The sequence below is a fragment of the Pelobates fuscus genome, chromosome 10 (assembly GCF_036172605.1).
Source record: "Pelobates fuscus isolate aPelFus1 chromosome 10, aPelFus1.pri, whole genome shotgun sequence".
NCBI classification, from domain to species: Eukaryota; Metazoa; Chordata; class Amphibia; order Anura; family Pelobatidae; genus Pelobates; species Pelobates fuscus.
In genome coordinates, this window is record NC_086326.1 from 73606588 (window position 1) to 73634128 (window position 27541).

At 43.9% G+C, this 27541-nt stretch overlaps 1 protein-coding gene across 2 annotated transcripts; it reads left to right on the plus strand.

The window, feature by feature from the left end:
• Positions 1 to 13531: 13531 nt before the first annotated feature.
• Positions 13532 to 18994, plus strand: LOC134575682 (uncharacterized). 2 transcript variants are annotated; one of them, XM_063435042.1, is made up of 2 exons: positions 13532 to 13561; positions 18144 to 18994. In XM_063435042.1, the coding sequence occupies exon 2, from the start codon at positions 18222 to 18224 to the stop codon at positions 18939 to 18941; it is 720 nt and encodes a 239-aa protein (XP_063291112.1). In that variant the 5' UTR covers positions 13532 to 13561; positions 18144 to 18221; the 3' UTR covers positions 18942 to 18994. The 2 variants fall into 2 exon arrangements, with proteins under 2 accessions (XP_063291112.1, XP_063291111.1); XM_063435041.1 differs by lacking the exon at positions 13532 to 13561 and adding an exon at positions 13608 to 13684.
• The last annotated feature ends 8547 nt before the right edge of the window (positions 18995 to 27541 follow it).

Below are 27541 nucleotides of genomic sequence, written 5' to 3' on the forward strand. Positions count from 1 at the left end.
CCTCCTGCAGGGTGGTCGATGCTTTGGAGGTATCACCCTCCTGGCACCCGGCCTGGGCGGGCTGCATGTTTGCGCGGTTATCCTTTGGGTATTTGCTGTGCCCGGAGTGGGACGCCTCTTCCCCGTGTCTCTCGCTCCAGGCTTGCGGCCTGGCCTTGGTCGCGGCTGTGCCATTCTCTGCACACCGTGAGGTCGGTTCGTCCTGTATGCTGCTGGCTGGGGTGGCTTGCTCGCCATCGACACTTGAAGCCTCTGCTCCATCCTGTGCCAGAAACTTGCAAAGGCTGCGTTTATGCGCTGGTGGATATCGCAGAGCTCCCCTGTTTCAGGTAAGCGGTTCGATCCGTGAAGATTGCTTAACGCCGCCATTTTGGATTTACCATGCGGTAGGCTGTCTTGATGTTGCAGTGTGTAGGGCTGCATGTTTTGTTCGTGCTCGTTAATCCTGTCGCTTGATTTGGACCGAGATGTCCCCCATCGGTCCATAGGGGGGGGGTAGGAGTTGACTCTATCGAGGGAACTTTGTCCGGGTTGGTCAGACTGGGGAGCGGCCGTCTCCCTGCTGTCCGATCTCCGGTAGGCCTCAGGGTGTGCTGCTCGGTCTCCGGGTGACGGCGGGTCGGAGTTTGGTACTGGGCGGTACCCCCGAGTGTCCCCAACATATTAGGAGCTGAGGCACAGCACGACCGCTCTGTCCGGATGCTAGGCTCCGCCCCCTCAACACTAACTTTCATCTGCCATTCGAGTGCCCAGTCCCCAAGTCTATCTAAATCCCTCTACAGCAAAGTAATATCTTGCTCACATTGTATTACTTTACAAAGTTTTGTGTCAAACACTGAAACATGACTTTCAATGCTTTTTTCAAGATTATTTATAAACATGTTAAATAGAAGGGGTCCCTGAACAGAACCATGAGGGACACCACTTGCCACATCTGTCCAGCTTGAAAATTTACCATTAATGACAACTCTTTGTACTCTATTTTTAAGCCAATGTTCTTCCCAAGAACAAGCATTTTCATCTAGACCGATTTCTTTGTGTTTGAACACTAATCTATTGTGTGGAACTGTATCAAATGCCTCGGCAAAATCCAAATAGATCACATTCGCTGCAACACCTTGGTCAATACTTCTACTTCTTCATAGAATGCAATCAAGTTAGTTTGAAATTACCTGTGCTTCATAAAACCATGCTGATTTTTGCTGATAACCATGTTCTTCTCAAGGAATTCTTGAATATTATCCCTTAATAACCTGTCAAATACTTTTCCAGCCACAGAAGTTAAGCTCACAGGTCTATAATTTCCAGGCAAGGATTTTGAACCCTTTTTGAATATAGGAACCACATCTGCCTTTCTCCAATTCTCCGGGACACTTCCTGAAAGAAAAGAATCTTGAAAGATTATATACAGGGGTTCACTTATTTCACATTTAGGCTGGAAGAAAGGACATTTCATCTAAGGCAAAGAAAAGTAGTTGTTTTTTAAAGTAAGAGCAATTTAAATGGAGTCCAAAAGAAATGGGATTATTTAAAAGTTGCACTACTGAAGGCAACAGAAAATTGCATTAGGCTTGTCAGTAAAAGCAAAAAATTCAAGAAACCACTGTGGTACTCCACAGATGTAGCCAAAATAGTAAAAAACAAAAAGTTAGCATTTAGTAATGATAAAAAAAACCAGAGTGAGGAAGACAGAATGACCTATAAGATTAGGCAGAAAGAGGCTAAGCAAGTTATAAGAGCTTCCAAATCACACACAGAAGAGAAAATAGCACAGTCAGTAAAAAAGGGGGACAAAACCTTTTTTTAGATACATAAATGAGAAAAGAAAAGTAAAACAAGGATTAGTTAGATTAAAAACAAAAGAAGGAAGGTATGTAGATCAGGATAAAGGTCTAGCTTACTGCCTCAATGAATATTTTTGTTCGGTATTTACAGATGAAAATGAAGGAAAGGGACCTCAGTTAAGAAAAAGGATAAATGAGTCATTTATTACACGTGAGTTTACAGAGGAAGAGGTTCTATTTCAACTGTCAAAAGTAAAGACAAATAAGTCAATGGGACCTGATGGAATACACCCAAAGCTATTAAAAGAGCTTAGTGGTGTACTAGCAAAACCATTAACAGATTTATTTAACCAATCATTGATAACAGGAGTAGTCCCAGAAGATTGGAAGTTAGCGAATGTTGTGCCCATTCACAAGAAAGGTAATAGGGAGGAGTCGGGCAACTATAGGCCAGTAAGCCTAACTTCAGTAGTGGGGAAAGTGATGGAAACCATGTTAAAGGATAGGATTGTTGAACATCTAAAAACACATGGATTTCAAGATCAGAGACAACATGGGTTTACTTCAGGGAGATCATGCCAAACTAATCTTATTGATTTTTTTGATTGGGTAACTAAAATTACAGGGAGTGCAGAATTATTAGGCAAATGAGTATTTTGACCACATCATCCTCTTTATGCATGTTGTCTTACTCCAAGCTGTATAGGCTCGAAAGCCTACTACCAATTAAGCATATTAGGTGATGTGCATCTCTGTAATGAGAAGGGGTGTGGTCTAATGACATAAACACCCTATATCAGGTGTGCATAATTATTAGGCAACTTCCTTTCCTTTGGCAAAATGGGTCAAAAGAAGGACTTGACAGGCTCAGAAAAGTCAAAAATAGTGAGATATCTTGCAGAGGGATGCAGCACTCTTAAAATTGCAAAGCTTCTGAAGCGTGATCATCGAACAATCAAGCGTTTCATTCAAAATAGTCAGCAGGGTCGGAAGAATCGTGTGGAGAAACCAAGGCGCAAAATAACTGCCCATGAACTGAGAAAAGTCAAGCGTGCAGCTGCCAAGATGCCACTTGCCACCAGTTTGGCCATATTTCAGAGCTGCAACATCACTGGAGTGCCCAAAAGCACAAGGTGTGCAATACTCAGAGACATGGCCAAGGTAAGAAAGGCTGAAAGACGACCACCACTGAACAAGACACACAAGCTGAAACGTCAAGACTGGGCCAAGAAATATCTCAAGACTGATTTTTCTAAGGTTTTATGGACTGATGAAATGAGAGTGAGTCTTGATGGGCCAGATGGATGGATTGGTAAAGGGCAGAGAGCTCCAGTCTGACTCAGATGCCAGCAAGGTGGAGGTGGAGTACTGGTTTGTGCTGGTATCATCAAAGATGAGCTTGTGGGGCCTTTTCGGGTTGAGGATGGAGTCAAGCTCAACTCCCAGTCCTACTGCCAGTTTCTGGAAGACACCTTCTTCAAGCAGTGGTACAGGAAGAAGTCTGCATCCTTCAAGAAAAACATGATTTTCATGCAGGACAATGCTCCATCACACGCGTCCAAGTACTCCACAGCGTGGCTGGCAAGAAAGGGTATAAAAGAAGAAAATCTAATGACATGGCCTCCTTGTTCACCTGATCTGAACCCCATTGAGAACCTGTGGTCCATCATTAAATGTGAGATTTACAAGGAGGGAAAACAGTACACCTCTCTGAACAGTGTCTGGGAGGCTGTGGTTGCTTCTGCACGCAATGTTGATGGTGAACAGATCAAAACACTGACAGAATCCATGGATGGCAGGCTTTTGAGTGTCCTTGCAAAGAAAGGTGGCTATATTAATCACTGATTTGTTTTTGTTATGTTTTTGAATGTCAGAAATGTATATTTGTGAATGTTGAGATGTTATATTGGTTTCACTGGTAAAAATAAATAATTGAAATGGGTATATATTTGTTTTTTGTTAAGTTGCCTAATAATTATGCACAGTAATAGTCACCTGCACACACAGATATCCCCCTAAAATAGCTATAACTAAAAACAAACTAAAAACTACTTCCAAAAATATTCAGCTTTGATATTAATGAGTTTTTTGGGTTCATTGAGAACATGGTTGTTGTTCAATAATAAAATTAATCCTCAAAAATACAACTTGCCTAATAATTCTGCACTCCCTGTATAGATCAGGGTGGTGCAGTAGACATTGCTTACCTCGATTTCAGTAAGGCTTTTGACACTGTTGCACATAGAAGGCTTATCAACAAACTACAATCTTTGAGTTTGGATTCCAATATTGTTGAATGGGTAAGGCAGTGGCTGAGTGACAGGCAACAGAGGGTTGTAGTCAATGGAGTATATTCGAAGCTTGGGCTTGTCACCAGTGGGGTACCTCAGGGATCTGTACTTGGACCCATTCTCTTTAATATTTTTATTAGTGATATTGCAGAAGGTCTTGATGGTAAGGTGTGTCTTTTCGCGGATGATACTAAGATATGTAACAGGGTTGATGTTCCAGGAGGGATAAGCCAAATGGAAAATGATTTAGGTAAACTAGAAAAATGGTCAGAGTTGTGGCAACTGACATTTAATGTGGATAAGTGCAAGATAATGCATCTTGGACGTAAAAACCCAAGGGCAGAGTACAGAATATTTGATAGAGTCCTAACCTCAACATCTGAGGAAAGGGATTTAGGGGTGATTATTTCTGATGACTTAAAGGTAGGCAGACAATGTAATAGAGCAGCAGGAAATGCTAGCAGAATGCTTGGTTGTATAGGGAGAGGTATTAGCAGTAGAAAGAGGCAGGGCCGGATTAACATAGGGGCTGATGGAGCTGCAGCTCCAGGCCCAGGCCCATAGAATAGGCCCATTTAAAAAAAAAGACTTTTTTTTTTTTTTTTTACACACTACTCTTAGGTTTGCCACCTGACTGGTGATCAATGGAGATTACTCTGCAATACCAGCACCGGCCAGTAGGGTTCACTGTGTGTGGAGAGAGGCAGGGATAGGAAGTTACAGCATATGTGGACCCTGAGACACTAGGGGACACTGAGACACTAGGGGACATATAGGGACACTGAGGCACTAGGGGACACAGACACTAGGGGACACTGAGACACTAGGACACATGGGGACACAGACACTGGGAGACCTGGAAACACTGGAAAACATGGGGACACTGAGACACTAGGGGACACTGGGACACATGGGGATACTGAGACACATGGGGACGCTGTGAGACATAGGGACATTGGGAGACACCGAGACATTGGGACACGGAGACACTATGTCCCAATTTCTCCCAGTATCCCCATGTCCCCCATCCAGTATCGCTAGTGTCTCAGTGTCCCCAAGTCTCCCAGTGTCTGTGTCCCATGTCTCTCAGTGTGCCTAGTGTCCCCATATGTCCCAGTGTCCCCATGTCTATGTCCACAACTGACCCCATGTCTCCCAGTGTCCCCAAGTGTCTGTCTCCCAGCCAGTGTCCCCTAGTCTCCCAGTGTCCCCTAGTCTCCCAGCCAGTGTCCCCTAGTCTCCCAGTGTCCCCTAGTCTCCCAGTCTCTGTGTCCCTAGTGTCTCAGTGTCCCCAAATGTTTCACTGTCCCCATGTCTCCCAGTGTCTGTGTTCCTAGTGTCAGTGTGCTTAGTGTCCCCATGTCTCCCAGTGTCCCTATATGTCCCAGTGTCCCCATGTCTATGTCCACAACTGTTCCCATGTCTCCCAGTGTCCCCAAGTGTCGGTCTCCCAGCCAGTGTCCCCTAGTCTCCCAGTGTCCCCTAGTCTCCCAGTGTCTGTGTTCCCATGTCTCTGTGTCCCTAGTGTCTTAGTGTCCCCAAATGTTTCAGTGTCCCCATTTCTCCCAGTTTCCCTAAATGTCTCAGTGTCCCCATGTCTCCCAGTGTCCCCGGGTCTCTCAGTGTCCCCATGTCTCACGGTGTCCCCAGTATCCTAGTGACATGGGGACACACTGAGACATTGGAACACTGGGAGAAATGGGGACACTGAGACACTGGGAGACTAGGGGACTGGGCAACATGGGGACACTGACACTGTGATACATAGGGACACTGAGACACTGGGTGATATGCGAGACTGAGACACTGTGAGCAATCCATCTATACAGCAGAATCAAACTGTGAGTAGTTTGTTGGTGATTTTACAGAATTTTCTCTGATGTCACTCCTTGTGATTAAACAAATGATTAAGGCAGGTATTTTGTTTCCAAGAAATGTGGAAACCCTAACTACTCTTCACATACTCTTACTTAAAGGAGCACTATTGGGTCAGGAACACAATCATGTATTTTCTGACCCTATTATGTTAAAACCACCACCCTGGCCCCTTCTTGCCTCCCTAAGTATAGTGAATATAACTTGTATTCAAGTCTGCAGCTGCTGCCTCTGCCTCTGCCTCTGAACTGACTGTCTGCTGACATCATCAGAAGTGGTGGTCTGAGCAAATTACAATACTTCCCCATAGGATTGGCTGAGCATGTCAACTAAGCAGATCAGGGGCAGAGCCAGCACAAGTGCAACATAGCCCTGGCCAATCAGCATCTCCTCATGAAGATAAATTGAATCAATGCATCTCTATGAGGAAAGTTCAGTGTCTGCATGCAGAGGGTGGAGACACTGAATGGCAGTGCTGCACACTAGGCAGTACTGCCCCAGGAAGCACCTCTAGCAGCCATCTAAGGAGTGACCAGTGGAGTTATTTTCTCTGAAAAGTCAGTGTTTACTGCAAAAGGCATGAATGGAATGATTCTACTTACCAGAACAAATACAATAAGCTGTAGTTTTTCTGGTGACTATAGTGTCCCTTTAAGTTTGGAAGCTTAAGAGGTATGTATGGGAACACAACTTGTGTGGACTGGCTGACAATAAAATTAGTTTAGGTAATGCAGACGTTGGTCTCTCTAACACTGTGGCATGTCCCCTTTCTTTTACACTTACTACATACATATTTTCTCTGTCACAGACTATATACCAGGAACTTCTGCCTGCTAGTAAGAAGGTAAGGAGACAAGTGGACCAGCGAGTGCTAGGGGACAGTCCTTAGAAAGCATGGAGTGAGCGCATCATTAGACACATTTATGTCAAGCTCAGGGTGCTGCCTGCATAGTATGCCCTTAGTTGGACAGCCTGCAGGATTGGTGGGCAGCCTGACATGCATTCATGCCAGGCTGTTCTTCAAATGCCCCCTTTTTGGGCATGTTCTCCCCGTTTGGCAGGTCTGGTCACGTGTTCTCCCCTTTTAGCAGACCTGGTCATGTTCTCCCCTTTTGGCAGGTCTGGTAGCACCAGTGGCCCACCCTTTTACCCCACCCATTGACTTCCTGCTTCACTGGACACTGCTGTTAGGGGTTATGGATTTACTTGAAAGATGAAAACATAAATTAGAGAGAGATTAGCATAGAGTATGTGTTTTCTTATAGCTGCATCCTTTGAGTTTCCCTCCAACACCATCTCCATCAGATAGATGACGCTTGGGAGGTATGACTGTTTTAGTGTTTTTGGTCGATAAGATTCCGTAATTAGGCCCATCATAATTGTCAGCACCAGGCCCACTGTGCTCTTAATCCGGCCCTGGAAAGAGGGAAGTGCTCATGCCATTGTACAGAACACTGGTGAGACCTCACTTGGAGTACTGTACACAGTACTGGAGACCCTATCTTCAGAAGGATATTGATACCTTAGAGAGAGTTCAAAGAAGGGCTACTAAACTGGTTCATGGATTGCAGGATAAAACTTACCAGGAAAGGTTAAAGGATCTTAACATGTATAGCATGGAGGAAAGACGAGACAGGAGGGATATGATAGAAACATTTAAATACATAAAGGGAATCAACACAGTAAAGGAGGAGACTATATTTAAAAGAAGAAAAACTACCACAACAAGAGGACATAGTCTTAAATTAGAGGGACAAAGGTTTAAAAATAATATCAGGAAGTATTACTTTACTGAGAGGGTAGTGGATGCATGGAATAGCCTTCCAGCTGAAGTGGTAGAGGTTAACACAGTAAAGGAGTTTAAGCATGCGTGGGATAGGCATAAGGCTATCCTAACTATAAGATAAGGCCAGGGACTAATGAAAGTATTTAGAAAACTGGGCAGACTAGATGGGCCGAATGGTTCTTATCTGCCGTCACATTCTATGTTTCTATGTTTCTAAGAGCAATAAGGATATGAAATTCTCTGCCTGAAGAGTCCATACAGATATTTAAACTGCAATTGGATAAATACTTCCAAAAACATAACATACAGGGATATAATTTCGAATTAGTGGGGTAATCGCTGCTTGATCCAAGGAGATATCTGACTGCTATTTTGGGGTCAAGAAGGAATTTCTTCCTAGTTTGTTGCAAAACTGGAAACGCTTCAAAGTGGTTTTTTTGCCTTCTTTTGGATCAACAGCAAAAACATATGTGAGGAAGGTTGAACTTGATGGACACAAGTCTCTTTTCAGCTATGTAATATAAAGGAGCATAATGGGAGGACTCAGCATATGCTTGAGAAAGCCCTAAGAGGCGGGTCGATACGCGTAGCGCGCCGAACCCGGAAGAGCACACACAAGTACAGATAGACGAGGATCAGCTGGGCGATACAAGGGAGAACGCACTCGGACCGTATCTTGAACATTTCCAGTGATTTGGTCCGCTCAAATACTGTGAGCTTCTACTTCCCTTTGTTTATGTATTTTTACCGTTTAAGGAATAAAGAATTTATCTGCACTTTTTCGGCTGGTGGTGAGTCCATAATACCTTCTATATTGGCATCAAGCAATCGAAAGGGTCTAATCCTCCCAGTGCTGTATAGTTTGGAGTGGTACAACCGCTCCACAATTGTGAGTTTGATTCTAACAGAGTTCTATATGTATTATTTGGTCACTACAATATTGCACTAGTTTTGTTTTTGTATCTTTGTATTTTAGATAATTGAGATCATCAATTAAGGATAGTGCAAGTATATTTGGTTATTTATTTTATCTCACTATGTCACAGTGTATCTTATAATATACACAAACAACAGAGTTTTTTTTCAAATTTTTCTCAATTTAAATTAGTTATTTGAATGGTTTTATTGTCACTTTTTTACACTGTGTTTTAAGATTATATGCGCACCTAATTATCTATTTTATTGTAAATGGGAATTTTGTATCAGGATTCTTTTTAGGTTGCTGCATGTGTAATTGCTGGACACTTTGTTGGGTATTTTTACTTGCACTTTACGATTACTTGCGCCATTTTATTCTGCTTGCTTTTTTAATATATGAATAAACGTTCTCTTCTAAATGCTGTCAAGTCCCTTTGCCCTCTGCACTTCCAGCCGGTAAGTTCAGTCTTCGTAAGAAGGACGTTGGGTCGTCTGATGAGACATGAGTGAAGGTCTCTGCTCCCAGCGGGACTATGAGAGGTCCGTGTTCTCCCCAGAAGTACGGGTCGCTGCGTCTGAGTTTTTTTGGCAGTAGGAGCTAGCTGTCTTTGTTGCCAGCACGGTAAATGATTAGTCTCCGTAGATTGACACAGAGCAGACTTCAAATCTAATAGTGCTCAATTCTCTGGACTTGGACATGATAGCCGATCAAACTGAAATGTCTCTAGTAGCTGCAATTATATCTCTTGATGCTCCTTGTGGGGCAGTCGCTGCTTCTCGAACTCGGAATGCAGTTAGTTAGTGCCAAGAATACTCAAAATACTTGCCATGGTCAGGAACACAGAATCAGACACAAAGATGAGGGAAAGCCAAAGGTCAAGGATACCAGATATCAGGGAAGTCAAAACAAAGCCAAAGTCAAATACCAGAAAATCAAGATCAGGAACGCACTTTCGGATAACCATAGGCATGAAACCATGACAGGGCAAAGAGAGGAATTGGGTTTAAATACCCCTCCTGTGGATCCAATTGGCTGTAACCAGCCGTTGACCCCAAAGGTGATTACCAGGTTTCCATGTGCATGATTGCTGCTCAGTACAAACCCTCTTGTGGCTTTGATTAGCCATGGCCGGCCTTTGACCCCAAAAGTATTTACCAGGTTTCCATGTGCATGATTCCTGCTCGGCACAACCTTTTCATGTCAGGACAGTATTGTTGCTCGGCACAACTTTTCCTGTCAGGACAGTAAATGCCATTAACCACATTTTTATGTGCGGATGAATAGGTGACAGTATCATTCCTTTAGCGTCCTTTCCGGTTATACCCAGTGAGGTCACAAATCTTTTGATATGGCTCACAGCTCTTCCCCTCTGATGGTTTCTGGCACTCCCCTCACCCGTATGTTCTGTCTTCTGGGACAGGCTTCTAGGGTGGTTACAGATCGGGAGAGTTTCTGCACTTGCTGGGCCAGGTCATCCACCTGGTTTTGGGTGATGTGTATTTGCCCCTCCTAAGTTCAATCTTTTGTTTACACCTTCGTGATTTTCAGGCGGAGCTCTCTATCTCCAATTGTGCCTCTTTGAGGTCCAACTTTCAGACATAGCGGATGTTTTGTAGGAGGTGTTTCATGTCACCTTTGGTGACTGGTGAGGAATCATCATCAGAGTCTATGTCCAAGTCTATCTCGCCCGATCCTGGAGAGGTGAGCATGTCTCTTTCCTCTTGGGATGCCTCCTAATCCTTCTCCACAGTGTGAGCTGCGGGCAACATTTTAGATGAACCAGCGGCAGCAGGCCTCTTAAAAGAAAGCCTGATGTCTGGTAATTTCGGGGTCTCTAGAGGGCGAAACTTCTTATTTTTACGCCCCAGGTTCATCTCTGTTAGGGGGTCAGGAAAATTCGGACCTGCTTGGGCTGGAAAACGGTTAATTTTGCAGAGTTTTACAAAGTTGGCTTTCAGCTCTGCAGGTAAGCGTCTAGTGTCTCTCACTGTTAGCCACACCACCTGAACTCTGGTCAGAAGTTCGGGACCACAGTCATCTTTCACACTATTCAGCCGAAGAGGGCCTATGAAACTAAGCCATATATAGATAGTTATTTCCCCTAAACTGGCCATACTAGGGCATTTCATAGTTTGTAGATGTATAACATATCCCAAGGGAAAGCTGATCACGGTACTGTTTCATTTCGGTATCATGCTCTATCCACATGATGTCTGTTATGTATGATTGCACATTCACTATTTTCATATATTTCAAAAGTTGTGTACTGTGTACACAAACAATAAAATAGAATAAAAAATTGTGTAAGTATTTGTAACACTTTGTCTAATATGATAATAAATGCCAATAATAATGATAAAAAATTAATAACAATAAGATTAAATTAATAAGGTGTTTTATTGTTATAAAAATTTATATATTATAAAAAAAAAGAAAGTTTATTCCACCTCTTGTTAGCTTTGGCCAGGGAGGGGTAATTACCTGGAGCTCACAGGAGTCAAACACCAGGTCTGCACACCGCAAAGGGTGCGGACCAGAAGCTCTTCTTGACCCTACAGTATAGCAGGTGTACTGTGCCAGTGAGGTTAATGTTTGATCTCCCCACAGACCTATGAATGCACTATCCACACAGTCTCGCCTGGATTGCTGCCTGTGCCACCTTACGGTAGCGAAGGCCCTGCTGAGCCTCAAGCGAAGGCAGGACAATCAGCCTCCAATGAGCTACTTGTGATTAAAGAAACATTCCTGACACCATAATGCCTTAGCATCCCCCAATGCTAAAGGTTTAACTATTTACATTGGGGGGGGATGCCAGGGCTCTCCTGGCAAAATAATGACTACAGTGTGCTGTAAAAGTTATGATGCTTGCAATGTCCCTTAAATTATGCATTTCTTTGTATTTTGAACATGTGGAATGCTACATAAAATGATCTTAATTGTTTCTATTTTGGTATTTGCCTGTGAAATACTCACCATTACCTTCCGTTCAACCCCCAGCACAATCACAGGACATGAGGTGTTACATCCTGTAGAACAGAATGAATTATGGGGGTTTAACCTCCCTGGCGGTATGATTATGTCAGGAATTTTGTACCAAAAGCGGTACCATTTTTTTGCATGGAAATTTGGTGTTATGTATTGTAGGCCAGTAATTACTTTCTTAAACCTGACCAAAAGTACTCTCAGATGTGATAAAGTTCGAAACATAAAATCATGAATTATAATCTAATAAATAATATACCGGTTCCCATTTTCTGTTCCTGGAAAACTTGCTATGCAGAGTAGCTGATTGCTGCTCGTTGTAGCGATTTGTCTCCGTGACAATCTTTTCAATGACGTCATCTGTGAGAAATAATTTTAGGTATGCCAAAGGATCATTGTGCTCAACGTCTACCTTCATCCCAGGTGATCCAGTAAACGGAAATCTTGGCGGCGGTACCTCATCCATACCGCAATCAATAAGGCACCAAGTGCGCACATCACTGAGCTCGGGTGCAGAATCGTCGCTGTCGCCACTTCTCTGGTCACTGTCAGAGTCGGATGACGAATCTTGCCACGAATCGCTATCGCAGTCGCTCAATTCTGCGAGGGGCTCTGTGTCGCTGCCGCTGTCACTCATCTGATCCAAACCCGCTTTGGAGATGCTAAAGTGACGCTTTGATGCCATGGTAAAAAATGTATTTTATGGGCAGAAATTACAGCAAAAAGGGCAGGCAGGGCAGTGTAGGATGATCAAATTTCAAATCTGAGGTGATACTGTGTCAAATCTGAGGTGATGCAATGTAATCTGACAGGATTTCACTGTATCACCTAACTTTATGTGTGTGTGTCACTTTTATGCTTGAAACATTTGAATTACCCGCCCAGTTCCGCCCCCATGAGCCTCTGCGGCTCACAGAGACGGAACCAGGAAGTCAGATGGAGGCATCCGCCGGGGCTCTCACCGGCAATCACAGCGCGGGGACATCGCTGGATCGCAAGGAGAAGGTAAGGAGACTCCGCTGCCAGCTCTGTTATCTACCCCGAGCGTGACTCGGGGTTACCGCTTCTGGCAGCGAAAATTAACCCCGAGTCACGCTCGGGAATACCGCTAACATGGTTAATAGAGAAATATACATATTTTTATGATTTAACTTTTTCCATGATATTGCCATTTATGTACTGCACAAATTCTTAAAAACAAAAAAGCACATTTTTTATGTTTTTAGCCTATTTCGTGCATCTCTACATTCCTTAATGGACACCATGCCTATACATAGGTACGTCAAAAGATAGGGATACAGGGCAAGCAATGTGTACATGCAGCGTTTCAGCTTGAAACACTACCTGTATAGAAAATTCTGTGATTTTGTGCTGCGCTGAGCACACTTGCACGGGGAGGCATATACGAATGTGTGCGCATGTACTCTATCTGTGGGAAGAAATAATCTCCCTCTGGAAATAAGACTATCAGTCGGACGTGTCTTCCTGATGAGTCAGCCTGCAGCTATGGGAAAACCCACTAAACAGTGTGTCTACAAGAAGGTTAAAGTTGCCATTTTGTACAGTGTTGCGTTATTTTTAATGCATTATCTGTAAAAATGTATTGAAATATAGGAAGATCATTTTTCTCCAAATGATTTCCTTTCAAAGTTTGGCAAACTGTAATATAGCCCCCACCCGATTTTTTTTTATGTTGAATTATTTATATAGCTTTGCTCAGAATGATTAAAGACTGTGTATTAAATAAGAAGACACTTATAACACTGCATTCTATATAGAACCCTCAGATCTCAATCTCCACGCTGTGGAGATTCACACCATCACGTGGCTTGTGGTTTCCCAAGGCGAGAAGATTCCTAAGAGAACCCTCCCAGTGAAAGCGAAGGATGAAGTCTCGCGATGTTTCCACGGTCCCCGTAATCTTGTACGAGAGCGAGTATACCCCCTCTTTCCCAAAGAACAGTGTGTGCGTCACGTGACTGACCGTGAGCTCTCTGCCTGGTGGAAGCTGTGCGGAGCGTTCGGCGGAGGGATCCGTGCGGCATCGGTGAGCGGTCTCCTATCTCTGCGAAGAGTGCTGTGCGCGCTCCCGCTTGCACAGCTATGACTGAGCGTGATGGGGGCGCAGTCCTGCAGAGACAGGATAGGAATGACAGCCCTCTATAGCAGCCAGCTCCCCAATAAGGCTGCCCAGGGGCCCCATGTTATCACATGGCTTCCCCAGGCTGCAAGGAGAGTGGGTCTGATTAGTTCTGGGCTGGGAGGGATTTTACTCCATTATATTATATCATATCATATCATATATTGAATGCAGGAATGGCCCCATCTGACAGCCATCAAGGCAATGCACCATAGTGTCTATGTCTATGTGTGTGTCTATATATATATATATATATATATTATTTTAGTAATATTAAAGCATTACACATACCTCAGTGCCAGTTCTAATTTAACTGTACTACACAAAAAAACTACTTAAAGGACCATTATAGTGCCAGGAAAACTTACTCGTTTTCCTGGCTCTATAGGGTCCTTGGGTCCCCCTCACCCTCTGGGTCCCCCCTCCCGCCGGGCTCTAGGGGGAGGAAGGGGTTAATCCCTTACCTTTTTTCCAGCGCCGGGCTCCCTCGGCGCTGGGGACTCTCCTCCTTTCCCCGTCATTGGCTGAATGCGCATTCAGCCAGTCTCATCGGAAAGCATTCATAATGCTTTCCTATGGACGCTGGTGTCTTCTCACCGTGAAAATCACAGTGAGAAGCACGGAAGCACCTCTAGCGGCTGTCAATGAGACAGCCACTAGAGGCTGGATTAACCCATTTGTAAAAATAGCAGAAAGGGTTAATCCTAGAGGGACCTGGCACCCAGACCACTTCATTAAGCTGAAGTGGTCTGGGTGCCTATAGTGGTCCTTGAATAATTCAGATTTTTTTTACATGTGGACACCTGCAGTCAGGGGTGACAACCACTGCTGTCCGGGCCCCACATTCCCTCTCTGCACACATAGATAGCGAATATCGCTATCTATGTGTGCAGCTGCGGGCTCCCTGTTACCGCAGAGGGGGCCCAACACACTGCGTCTTCACATTCAGTTCATTTCCTCCAATACCTCTCGCGAGACCCGCAGCCACAGGTTACCATGGCAACGCTCTGTGCGGCATGCGGGTCTCGCAAGAGTTATTGGAGGAAATGAACTGAATGTGAAGGGCCCCCTCTACGGTAGCACTGAGCCGGGGGCGCCACCGGACCACCAGGTAATGGAATCTCCCCCCTCCCTGGACACAGGTAAGAAGCAGGGAGGGGGAGAAACATTTAATTAAATTTCATGTGAAAATGCCCCTCCCCCCCCCTCTAGTTTGCACATTTACACACACACACACACACACTGCATCCTCTAATACAACACACACTCTGCATCCGCTACACACTAACACACTCTCTGCATTCACTAAACATTTACACACACTCTGCACTATCACACACTATATTTATTAGACCTTGTGCTTTGTCAGGCGCCCCAAAATTTCTGATGGCGGCCCTGCCTGCAGTGGTGTATCCTGGTTTTGTGCTGCCCTAGGCATGACAAAACTCAGGCACCCCTCCCCTTCTCAATACACATACCTATATACACTCACTTTCACTGACAGACACACATACACTAGCTAACAGACATACACACATTAACTAACAGACACACATACTAACACACTCACTAACAGAGACAGACACGGATACACTCTCCCTAACAGACACACACATAGTAACACGCTCCCTAACAGACACACACACACACTAACGCACTCGCATTTATTTCGAATTAAATCCCCCCAGCCTCCCTACCTTTGTGAATGCTGGGGTGGATTATCACTATCCCTGTGGCACAGTGGGGCTGCTGGGCGGCCGGCCAGTGACTGCAGTCGGCGAGGGAGCACTGATCCTCCTGTTCAGCTCCCTCACGCACCGCGTAGTGATGCCGTGGCCGGAATGACGTCATATTCCGGCTCCGACATCACTGTGCGAGGGAGCTGAACAGGAGTATCAGTGCTCCCTCGCCACCTGCCGGAAAATTCCACCGCTGCCAGTCAGGGGGGCACTGAGGTGGCCCCCCAACCAGTTCCTGGGCCCCCCAGGACAAGAGGCTGGCAAGGCATTTGCCAGGGCGATTGGGGGGTGGCTTTTTTTGCCACCCCCCAGAAAGTGCCGACCAAGGCAAATGCCTTGTTTGCCTCGGGGTAAACACACCCCTGGACACCTGACCATTACATCTGTGTTGGCTAATTGGGCATTCCTTTACTCAATCCACTGAAGTAATGTCAGGATGTCCTGCGTAAAAATCTTGTATCAAGAGGTTAAACAAGTTCTGAATGTTTTCATCCTGTACAGGTAAGATGGCACCCAGGACATCCTGGCTTTATAACCTAATTGAGATTATAGACACATTTTGGGCACCATAACAACTAACTGGAAGTGAGGTTGTTATGGTGCCAGGAGGTACCCAAAACTTTACCATCAGGGGTTAAAGTGTTCATGAACAGTTTAGGCCTAAAGTCTGTGATCCAGCGCAGGATGGCTCTGCCTCCCAGACCTTCCACTTCCCCACCCACCATCTGACAGCTAGGAATGTACATGGGCAAACATTTGGTTCGGCACTTCTGAAATACGGGACTTTGGCAATTCTCTAACCCTACCTTATACCCCTAACTCCTTCTTAGAATTATTTGAAAACGGCAAACACTATCCTGTGTCAAGTGATGTATATCCCTTTAAATGCATACAGCTGGTTCAAATCAGCAAATAATAGGTTGCTTAATTCTTTGGCCTTATTTGCAACCATGTTACATATCGATTTTGCAATGGTTATTTGTTTGCTTATATTTGATATTAGTTGATGTGGTTCTGTTATTTTATTCCAGATGCTTACCTTCTGTTGCAGTATACTTCCCGGGAAAGAGTGGGGGCATTCAGCGGGTTCCTGGTCATCTCTGAGCAGCGGTGCTCAGTCCTGTGCAGCTCACACTGGGAGTTAGGGGCAGTGCGGGGAGGCCGGCAAGGAGTGTGGGCTGTACAGACACTTTCTAAAAGCACAGAATGACTTGAGCAAGTTGCTCAGTTGTTCTGTGCTCTCAGATAGTGTGTTATTTGGTGTGTCTATATATTCTTCAGATTTGACCATTTGCTTATTGTAGTGGACTGGACCCTGCACCAGAGGCTGCCCCAGTTTCCTGGAGGGGACTGCTTGCTCGCCTCCTGCCCTGTGATTATGGTCCCTGGGAGATATAGCCCTTCAAGTACAATATTTGGGCATAATGGATTATGTATGACCTTACTGGCCCTTTAAGAACCATCTGGGGACATACTGTGGAGTTACTGGGTGACCACCATTTCATGTATCAGAGGCACGTGGTGAGAACAATGGATGGCGGCCATTTTAACTCACAGACATTGTTGTGACTTTTCTACACGGTGCCATCTCGCCGGTATTTGGCACACAAAGACATCGTGCAGTAGTTTTAAACTATACAACAGGGGACACATTATACAGTAATTATTTTTTATATAATCTGTATATGTTCTGCGGAATCTGCATTAAACTGTATCTTCCAAACTACTGAATGGATCTGGGTGAATTTTGGATATATGGGGTTATTGCATGTTTTGGGGTCCCTGTGATATTTTTTATAAAACTGTATTCCTCTGCCTGTGATAATGAGATTACCCATTGTGTTCAGTAATCCTATTACAGGCAGAGGGGAGGATTTTGTGTGGGAGTGTCTGTGTGTATTGTACCGATTGATTGGTTGTTTTGTCCAACCCTGTGGGCTGTACTATGTTTGTGGATTGGGAATAAAAGAGACTGTATGTGCTAGTACGGTCAGTTCCTGTTTAACCCTCAAAGTGAAGTGTCGTCTCATTATTGGGGAAGGATTTATTGTATGCTGTTCCAGTTTGACTGCTAGGATTGAAAACCTATTCGTATGGTTCCTATTCAACTGTCTACAGCATTCCTATGCTTGAGAGGATTTATATGCCTCTCTGATTCGGTGATAGTGGTGTCTGCCAGAGTACTTGGAGTCCTCAGGAAACGCTAGGAGCATCCTTTAATGGAGTTACCCAGTCGGGGTGCCAGGCGATCCGTTACACTTATGTTCCCTGACTGTGTTTTTAGGATTTGCCCCTATATACGCTTCGGATATATTTTCCATTCTTTAACTCTGACCTTGGAACAGACTTTGACCTCGCCTTCAGGAATCTTCCTTCATTCTTATTGTCTTCCGCTCCAGTCATACCCACGTGGAACATTGGGAGACAATGCGCTACACCGCCAATGCTTTTCTTTGCGCGTTTCCTTCTGCTTTGTTCTAGGGCATGTGTGTATTCACAGATGAAATTTAGCAATGTCAAAATAATGAGTCAGCATGTGGGTGACTGGTCAAGAGTATCTGGATGGATGTGATTTTTCTGGATGTGTTGTTGGTACTTATATTTTTTTTTTCTCTTTTATCTTTCAGAGAAGTTCCTAAAATACAACATCAAAATCTGATGATTCCTCAGCAACCACCATTAATTACACGACTGTTGTGACTAACATGGCTTGTCAGAGTGCACCTTCAGGACAAACGGAAAAAACTAGTATACCGGCATCCCTCACATTGTTGCCTTTAGCATCTGGAAGCAAAGAGCAAGACAAGGAAAAAACTAAAATACCAATAGAGCAAAAACAAAATGAGCAAGAGCCAGCACTGCATGACAACCTGCCTCTTACAGATGATGGCCACTTGGCAGAAACAAAGTCTGCATCCCAAACTCTAACAAAACTGAGGAAAGGAAGAAGTCCTAGTCATCAAATGCCACCTGCATGCCAACAAAGAAGACCACCTCAGTCTCTCCAGAGAGGGGCTGGCATGGACTTTGAAAAGGCAGTTGATACACACGTGGACAGTATGAGTAATGGGGAAGACGAATTGCTGGAAATCGACAAATATCGTGACAGTATTTTGCAGAATATTTTGACTTGCTTACAAGATCTCAGAGCACAACAGGAAGATATAAGGAGTGCCCTGGTGCAAGTCACAGAGGCGACACAATGCATTCAGCAGGATGTTGAGAGTGGGTTTAGGGACATTGTGGCAGCAACTCAGCAGCAACTTTATGAAGAACAAGCACACTCCACCACAGCAGCAGCTCTCTCATCCCCTACAGGAACCAAACTTCCTGATGTCTTAGATGAAACTGTGACCACAAACAGGGGAGACTGGGGCCATGCAAGTACAAATAAGAGGCCACGCTTGTCACACCCTGAAAGATGAATGAGGGTTCAATATACACTGGACATGTTTTTTTTTGTGTCGAGGTTAATGTATATTTTTTATTTTTTGTTTGTTTTTTAATTAGCAAACATTACATAGTTACATAGCTGAAAAGAGACTTGCGTCCATCAAGTTCAGCCTTCCTCACATTTGTTTTTTGCTGTTGATTCAAAAGAAGGCAAGAAAAACCCAGTTTGAAGCACTTGCAACAAACTATGAAAATAATTCCTTCTTGACCCCAGAATGGCAGTCAGATTAATCCTTGGATCAAGCAGCTATTACCCTACATTGAAAAATTATATCCTTGAAAACATTGTTTTGTCAGAAGACTACCTGCAAGAATAGCAGTTTTGGAGATGTCACATGTAACTTGTGTGAATAGATATTCTTGCAACTGGAAGTTAATTCATGGGAATAATGTAAATGAAATCCAGGAGGTTTTGTTCTTTTGAAAAAATTCTGTAGTTTTGTGAGTTGAATAATTTGCTGCACTTTCTAAGGTGCATGTTTTCGGTTGACTATAATCCTCAGTCTGTACCGGTGCCTCTGCCAGCCCCACAATCTGCAATCCATGATGCTAATTACTTGCTTGTTGGTGTATTGATTATCTGTCCACTTACTGTATTGATGTCAATATCAGTCATCTTGTGTCAGTTGAGTTGTGGCACAGTCCAAGACAGATTGGACCATCTTCCCCAACGTGACAAAGGATTTCTGAAGACTTCCAGCAGCAAGAATTTGATGAGAGGGGAAATAAGATTCTTGTGACAGAAAACCTTGGATAGAAATTTTACTTTGTTGCCTAAAATAGGATATTTTTAGCTAAAATATTTGTAAACAAAAAAGTTTTCACTTAGTTATGTGCACTGTAATTTTAAATGTTTTACAGACATTTCAAATAATTCTTAGAATTATTTGAAATGTGATGTCTCATGCATGCAGTAGTTAACATGTTTGCCCTTGACTTATAATACAAAAGAATGTCTTATTAAATACTAAATAATGTACCTACTCCAGAATGCGTAAGGAGACAATGTGCACCTATTCTACTGGTGATTTAATTGGGTTCTGATGAGTGTTTTAGTTTTTGTGAATGTACTTTTATGTTGCATTTATTTAAGTTACTTCTGCAATTTCACGGCGTGGTCACTGTGCTTTTTGGGAGTGGAGGAAAGGGATTTACTTTGCACATCTTGCTAATCTATATCAGCTAGAGTAAATCTACTTTTTTGGCTGTTTCTAGGCTATTGGACTAAATCTGAAATTCACTTTGAATTCCTGACCATTCTCACTTTAGTAAATATCGTGTTAATGTGTTACCTTTTAGAAGTTTTTATTTTATTCCTTGTAAGTAAAACCACTACAGTATAGTGGTTATGGTGCAAAAAGACTGTCCCTGCAGACTGACAATAGTAAACATGGCCTTTTCTGAGCAAGTGCAACTGTCTATATAGTGCTAATTATAAGGCACTGCCAAGTAGACTGATTTGCCTCTTTCAATTCAAAGTGCCAAACATATCAACAAAAATGTCTGTGGCACAAATCAGAATTGTATATGCCAAATATATAACCAATGCTATTACACAAAAGTGCAAGTGGAATACAAATGGGATATATGTACTTTATTACTCATATGACCACCTGCAATTTAAGTATATAAATAGGAGAGAGAGAATAAAAACAGACCCAAATAGTGTAGTATTTCATGTAAATAATACATTTTAAAAAGAAAACCAGGGACAGGCACTGTGAAATACCCCCCTGACAATCAAGATTCATGTAACCTTCTTTGAAGTGTATACATGTGTCCTTAAGCACACCTCTAGAAAGCCACATGAGGTATTTCCTCTTGTGGTTTTGCAATCTTTGCAGGACTGGCAATCAGCATCTTACACAGTTACATAGCTGAAAAGAGACTTGTGTCCATCAAGTTCAGCCTTCCTCAGATATGCTTTTGCTGTTGATCCAAAAGAAGGCAAAAAACCCAGCCTGAAGTGCTTTCAATTTTGCAACAAACTAGGAAAAAAATTCCTTCTTGACCCCAAAATGGCAGTCAGATGTCTCCTTGGATCAAGCAGCTATTACCCCACTAATTAGAAATTGTATCCCTGTATTTTATGTTTTTGCAAGTATTTATCCAATTGCAGTTTAAACATCTGTAATGACTCTGATAAAACCACCTCTTCAGGCGGAGAATTCCATATCCTTATTGCTTATACCCTGCATGAAGACACTATAGAGATACGTTGAGCTAATGCATTTCTATGAAGAGCTGCTTATTTGTTCAACAGTATGTCTCCCCCCCCCCCCCCCCCCCAACTTCACCGCCAACGGTCTTTGCAAAAAAACAGACTGTGACAGAGCCATTTTAATTCTAAATCATTTTTCCAAAATGGCTAGTGCACACCTTAGTAAATAACTCTGTATGATGCAGCACTCTCCCAGTTTAGAGTCTAATCTGTAGGATAATTGTTTTTTGTACTAACCTAAGACATATGGAGAACTGACAGACAAAATACATATTTTAGATCAAAATAATTAAACATTTAGTGAGAATTCAAAGTGTATTTCAGACTTAAAGCCAAAAATCGCAAAACTGGGAAAAATAATCCATCCTGTTTGGATGCCTTGGCCTAAAATTGAATGTGCATTAATTTTGTATTCTCACTTTAGTGAATAACCTTGTAAGTGTACTTTACAATTCTGGGTTTAATAAACATATGAATATTTACTAAGTAACAGTGTTGAAGCTGTTTCTTGTAAGTTCTTCCCCATAAGTGATTAAACCCTGCATTAGCTTTATAGTGTGCCAGTAAATTCAAACTATCCTGACAAGGTTTCATTTCATTTGGTAAATGTTTTTAAATGTTAGATACACCTGCAGCATAATTCAACGTGCAGGGAATTGTGGAGAATTGACATGGGAGTTGGAAATATCAGGCCAAAACAATAAATTTGTAAACTTTCTCAACTCCTTTTTGAGGACCAGATTTACCATTAGACGGAGTAGACCACTCTCTGCAAGTGCACATACCCGATGAGAGCATCTTCTTTGCCTGTTAAAAGCCTTTAGTCAGATGTTTGCCGACTATAACTGAAGCTGCAGGACTCTAAGATTCTGTATTCCATCTGAGGGAGCCTGAACTGTGATCACCTGGTGAGAGGACTGGGGCCAAATGAGCAAATCATAAATTGCAGGTACACACGCTACAAAAAAAATATATTTTTACCCACACTGTACATACACATACACACACACACACACACAAAGTGTTACCTATTCTAAGCAACACTATGCACACATATGTCAGGGTACCTGAAGTCTCTACCTCTGAGAGAGGTAGAGACTTAGAAGTTTATCCGTCCAGAAGGGCTGTTTTCTCCGTCCCTCGCGGTCCTTCCGGTCATTTACACGCCGGCCGCGAGGGATCCACTTCCTTTTGTAACACGACACCCAGCAGTCGACGTCATGACGCCAACCCGGACCGACCTGTCACTCAATTGTCTGGAGACTAATCAGGACTCGTCGGAGGTGTGTCTACTCTCCTGAGCCAGGGTATTTAACAGTGCTTCTTCCATTTGCTCATTGCCCTGTCGTGGTTCTAGCCTGCCTAGTCACTCAGCGCTCTTGTATTCCAGTTATCCTTTTGGTTCCGACCCGGCTTGTTTGTATTACTCTGCTTATCTCTGTTTCCCTTTGACTCGGCTTGTTCCTCGCTTACCTGTCTTCTCGTTCCCTCGACCTCGGCTTGCCTTTGACCATTCTCTCTATCTCCGTACGTTAGTCCGGCCATTCTAAGGTCCGGTATACGTACCTTTCTACTGTCTGTACTCTGCGTGTTGGATCCCTGTCCCGATCCTGACATTACGACAGGGCCAATGGATCCTGCAAGTACAAACAGTCAGCTTGGTCCTTCCGATCCTAGGTTTGAAGCCATGGAACACAGAATGGATCAGATGGCCCTAGCACTACAGGCGTTATTATCTCGTGCTAATAACCCACCAGAGGAGACGCGTACTACTTCTAGTTCCCCTGTGAGTTCAGGCCTAGAGATAGCCACTGTAGGTGCCTCTTCCCGTATTACCCCACCAGTACGTTATGGTGGTTCACCTGAGAAGTGTCGTGGTTTTTTAAACCAGATCAGTATCCACTTTGAATTACAACCTCGCTCCTATCCTACAGATAGGGCGAAGGTTGGATTTATTATCACCTTACTCATTGAGAGAGCTCTGAGATGGGCCAACCCATTATGGGAGAATGATAACCCGTTAGTATATAATTATAATGCCTTTGTAGCTGCCTTTAGAAGAACTTTTGACCCTCCTGGTAGAAAGGTCAATGCAGCTAGATTACTTTTGCGCCTGAGACAAGAGAACCGAACACTTGTGGATTATGCACTAGAGTTCAGGTCTTTGGCGGCAGAAGTTAAGTGGAATGAGCAGGCTTATATAGATGTATTTTTGAACGGGCTATCAGATGTAATCCTTGACGAGGTTGCTACTAGAGAGCTCCCTGAAAATTTGGAGGATTTAATTTCGTTCATTTCTCGTATTGATGAGCGTTTAAGAGAGAGACAGAACACTCGAGAGAGGAACTTTAGACCTTCCTTTAAATTAGCTCCCGCATTTCAAAGTCCTGATTCCACTACCTCACTGTTTCCTGAACCTATGCAGATAGGCAATACTCGCCTCTCAGAAGAGGAGAGACAGTACAGGAGAAGGGAGGGATTGTGTATGTATTGTGGAGTCAGAGGTCACTTACGCCTGAATTGTCCTAATCGCTCGGGAAACGCCCGCACCTAAGTTTCTCTAGAGGACAGGCCTTGGGTGTTTCTATTTTGTCCTCTACTCATAATTATAAAGATCACAGGCTTCTGCTACCAGTTTCTTTAACTTGGGAGAAGGGAGTACTAAAGACCATGGCTTTGATAGATTCCGGAGCTGCTGAGAATTTTATCGACCAGGCCTTTGCTACTAAACACACTATCCCATCCCAGTTAAGGGATACACCCTTGGCCGTTGAGGCCATAGATGGTAGACCTTTACTTGAGCCTGTTATCTTTCGTGAAACCATACCCGTTAACTTAACTGTTGGTATCTTACACGAGGAAAACTTATCGCTTATGCTTATTTCGTCCCCTTCTGTTCCCATAGTCCTGGGTTACCCATGGTTAAAGAGACATAACCCTATTATTGATTGGGAGTTAGGGGAGATACTCTCATGGGGCCAGGGTTGCCAGGAGAGGTGTTTACGGAGGGTTTCTCCATTGGGTGTAATTAACACACCAGGTAGTTCTACCCAGTCTACAGATATACAGATACCGCCTCTGTACCTGGATTTAAAAGCAGTATTCGACAAAAGGAATGCTGATACTCTACCTCCACACAGGACTTTTGATTGTAAAATTAATCTACTACCTGGTACCATGCCTCCGAGGGGCAATGTATATCCTCTATCCACCAAAGAGAATTCAGTTCTAGAGGAATATATTCGGGAGAATCTAGACAAAGGATTCATTAGGAGATCTTCTCCTGCCGGGGCTGGTTTTTTTTTTGTTAAAAAGGATGGTTCCCTAAGACCTTGCATTGATTACCGAGGTTTGAATAAAATAACCATCAGAAATGCCTATCCGATTCCCTTGATTACCGAGCTGTTTGATCGCCTAAAGGGCTCTAAAATTTTCACCAAGTTGGATCTCAGAGGGGCATATAACTTGGTGAGAATCCAGCAAGGACACGAGTGGATGACAGCGTTCAATACCCGTTATGGGCATTATGAATACACGGTCATGCCTTTTGGTCTTTGTAACGCACCGGCAGTATTTCAGGATTTGATTAATGAAGTTCTTAGGGAATTTCAACATGATTGTGTTATTGTGTACCTGGACGACATACTTATACACTCTAGAGAGATTGAGACCCACCACAGACAAGTCAGAAAGGTATTACACAAACTTCTTCAACATGGGTTATACTGCAAATTGGAGAAATGTAGTTTTGACCAGTCTCAGATAGACTTTCTTGGTTACGTGATTTCTGGGGAAGGCTTTAAGATGGATCCCGACAAACTCCAGTCTATTTTAGATTGGCCATTGCCTAAGGGACTCAAGGCTATTCAGAGGTTTATTGGTTTCTCCAATTATTATAGGCGCTTCATTAAGGGATACTCTTCTATTATTGCGCCTATTACCAATATGACCAGACAGGGGGCTGACACTAAGACTTGGTCTACTGAAGCTCTCGTTGCTTTCAAGACTCTCAAGGAACTTTTTGCTTCTGCTCCAATTTTAGTCCATCCTGATACGACTCTGCCGTTCCTACTCGAGGTCGATGCCTCTGAGACAGGCGTAGGTGCTATTCTGTCACAAAGGTTAGGGGTGGACAAACCACTACACCCTTGTGGGTTTTTTTCCAAGAAACTGTCTGGGCCTGAGAGCAGATATGACATCGGTGACGGAATTATTAGCGGTCATTATGGCTTTAAAGGAGTGGAGACATTTATTGGAGGGGACCTTACATCCTGTTACCATTTTAACGGATCACAAGAACTTGTCCTATATTGGGGAGGCTAAGCGACTGTCCGCCAGACAAGCTCGTTGGTCCTTATTCCTGACCCACTTCAATTATGTGCTTACTTATAGACCTGGTTCTAAGAACTCTAAAGCCGATGCTTTGTCTCGCCAATATGAACCTTCTACTAAATCTGAACCTGTTCTTTCCTCTATAGTTCCGAAATGCAATATTATCGCTAACACGAATCTCAGGATTCACTCTCCGTTACTTGCCGAGATCTTAAAGCTGCAACATCTAGCCCCTAAACAGACTCCCGGGGGTCGACATTTCGTTCCTCCTGCTCTTCAACTGGAACTGTTACAATGTTTCCACAACAGCAAGGTGGCTGGACATCCTGGCATTCGCAAGACGTGCGCTTTGATCTCTAAAGACTTCTGGTGGCCTGCTTTACGTAGGGATATTAAAGATTTCATCGGTGCGTGTGAGGTTTGTACTAAGACCAAGCAACCTCATACGCTTCCATGTGGATTTCTGCATCCCTTAGAGGTTCCAGAAAAGCCATGGTCCTGTTTGGCTATGGACTTTATTGTCGATTTACCTATATCTAAAAAACAGACTGTTATCCTCACCGTGGTTGACAGATTCACCAAGATGGCTCACTTCGTTCCTCTGCCTAAACTTCCGTCTTCTCCCGAGTTGGCAGAGATATTCGCAAGGGAGATTTTTCGTTTACATGGGATACCCTCCCAAATTGTATCTGACAGAGGTTCCCAATTTGTTTCTCGTTTTTGGAGATCCTTCTGCTCTCAACTGGGTATCAAATTGAATTTCTCTTCCGCCTATCATCCTCAGTCTAACGGAGCTGCTGGTCGCACCAACCAAAAGATTGAACAATATTTACGTTGTTTTGTTTCCGAACACCAGGACGATTGGGTCGGTTTGATTCCTTGGGCGGAGTTCGCGCACAACAATCTCGTTTGTGATTCTACTCATTCAAGCCCCTTCTTCATGAATTATGGCTTTCATCCATCCATTCTTCCCTCGGTTTCTCCTTCCCAAGGGGTACCGTCGGTTGATGTTCATGTTGCCAATTTGAGGAAGTTGTGGGATCAGACTCGACAAATTCTTATGCACAATTCTATGCTGGTTAAGAAACACGCTGATAAACGTAGAAGGTCGGCTCCGGTTTTTGTTCCAGGCGATAGAGTATGGTTGAGTACTAGAAACATTCGTTTAAAAGTGCCTTCCATGAAGTTCGCTCCTCGTTATATTGGACCTTACAGGGTTCTGACTCGAATTAACCCAGTTGCGTATCGTCTAGCTCTCCCATCTGCCTTACGCATCCCTAACTCCTTTCATGTTTCATTGCTGAAACCGCTAGTCTGCAACAGATTTTCCTCCACGGTATCCTCTCCTCGCTCTGTTCAGGTGGAGGGTCAGGAGGAGTATGAGGTCAACTCTATCATCGATTCTCGAATCTCCCGGGGGAGGTTACAATATCTGGTCGACTGGAAAGGATATGGTCCTGAAGAGAGGAGTTGGGTACCTCAAGAGGATGTTCATGCTCCTCGCCTCCGCAGGGCGTTTCACTCCCGCTTCCCATCTCGTCCCGGTTCCTTCCGCCCGGTGGGCGTATCTGAGAGGGGGGGTACTGTCAGGGTACCTGAAGTCTCTACCTCTGAGAGAGGTAGAGACTTAGAAGTTTATCCGTCCAGAAGGGCTGTTTTCTCCGTCCCTCGCGGTCCTTCCGGTCATTTACACGCCGGCCGCGAGGGATCCACTTCCTTTTGTAACACGACGCCCAGCAGTCGACGTCATGACGCCAACCCGGACCGACCTGTCACTCAATTGTCTGGAGACTAATCAGGACTCGTCGGAGGCGTGTCTACTCTCCTGAGCCAGGGTATTTAACAGTGCTTCTTCCATTTGCTCATTGCCCTGTCGTGGTTCTAGCCTGCCTAGTCACTCAGCGCTCTTGTATTCCAGTTATCCTTTTGGTTCCGACCCGGCTTGTTTGTATTACTCTGCTTATCTCTGTTTCCTTTTGACTCGGCTTGTTCCTTGCTTACCTGTCTTCTCGTTCCCTC

What these genes read in the sequence shown, in the direction of transcription:
- LOC134575682 (XM_063435042.1), top strand. Translation starts at nt 18,222, where the DNA reads ATGGCTTGTCAGAGTGCACCTTCAGGACAAACGGAAAAAACTAGTATA.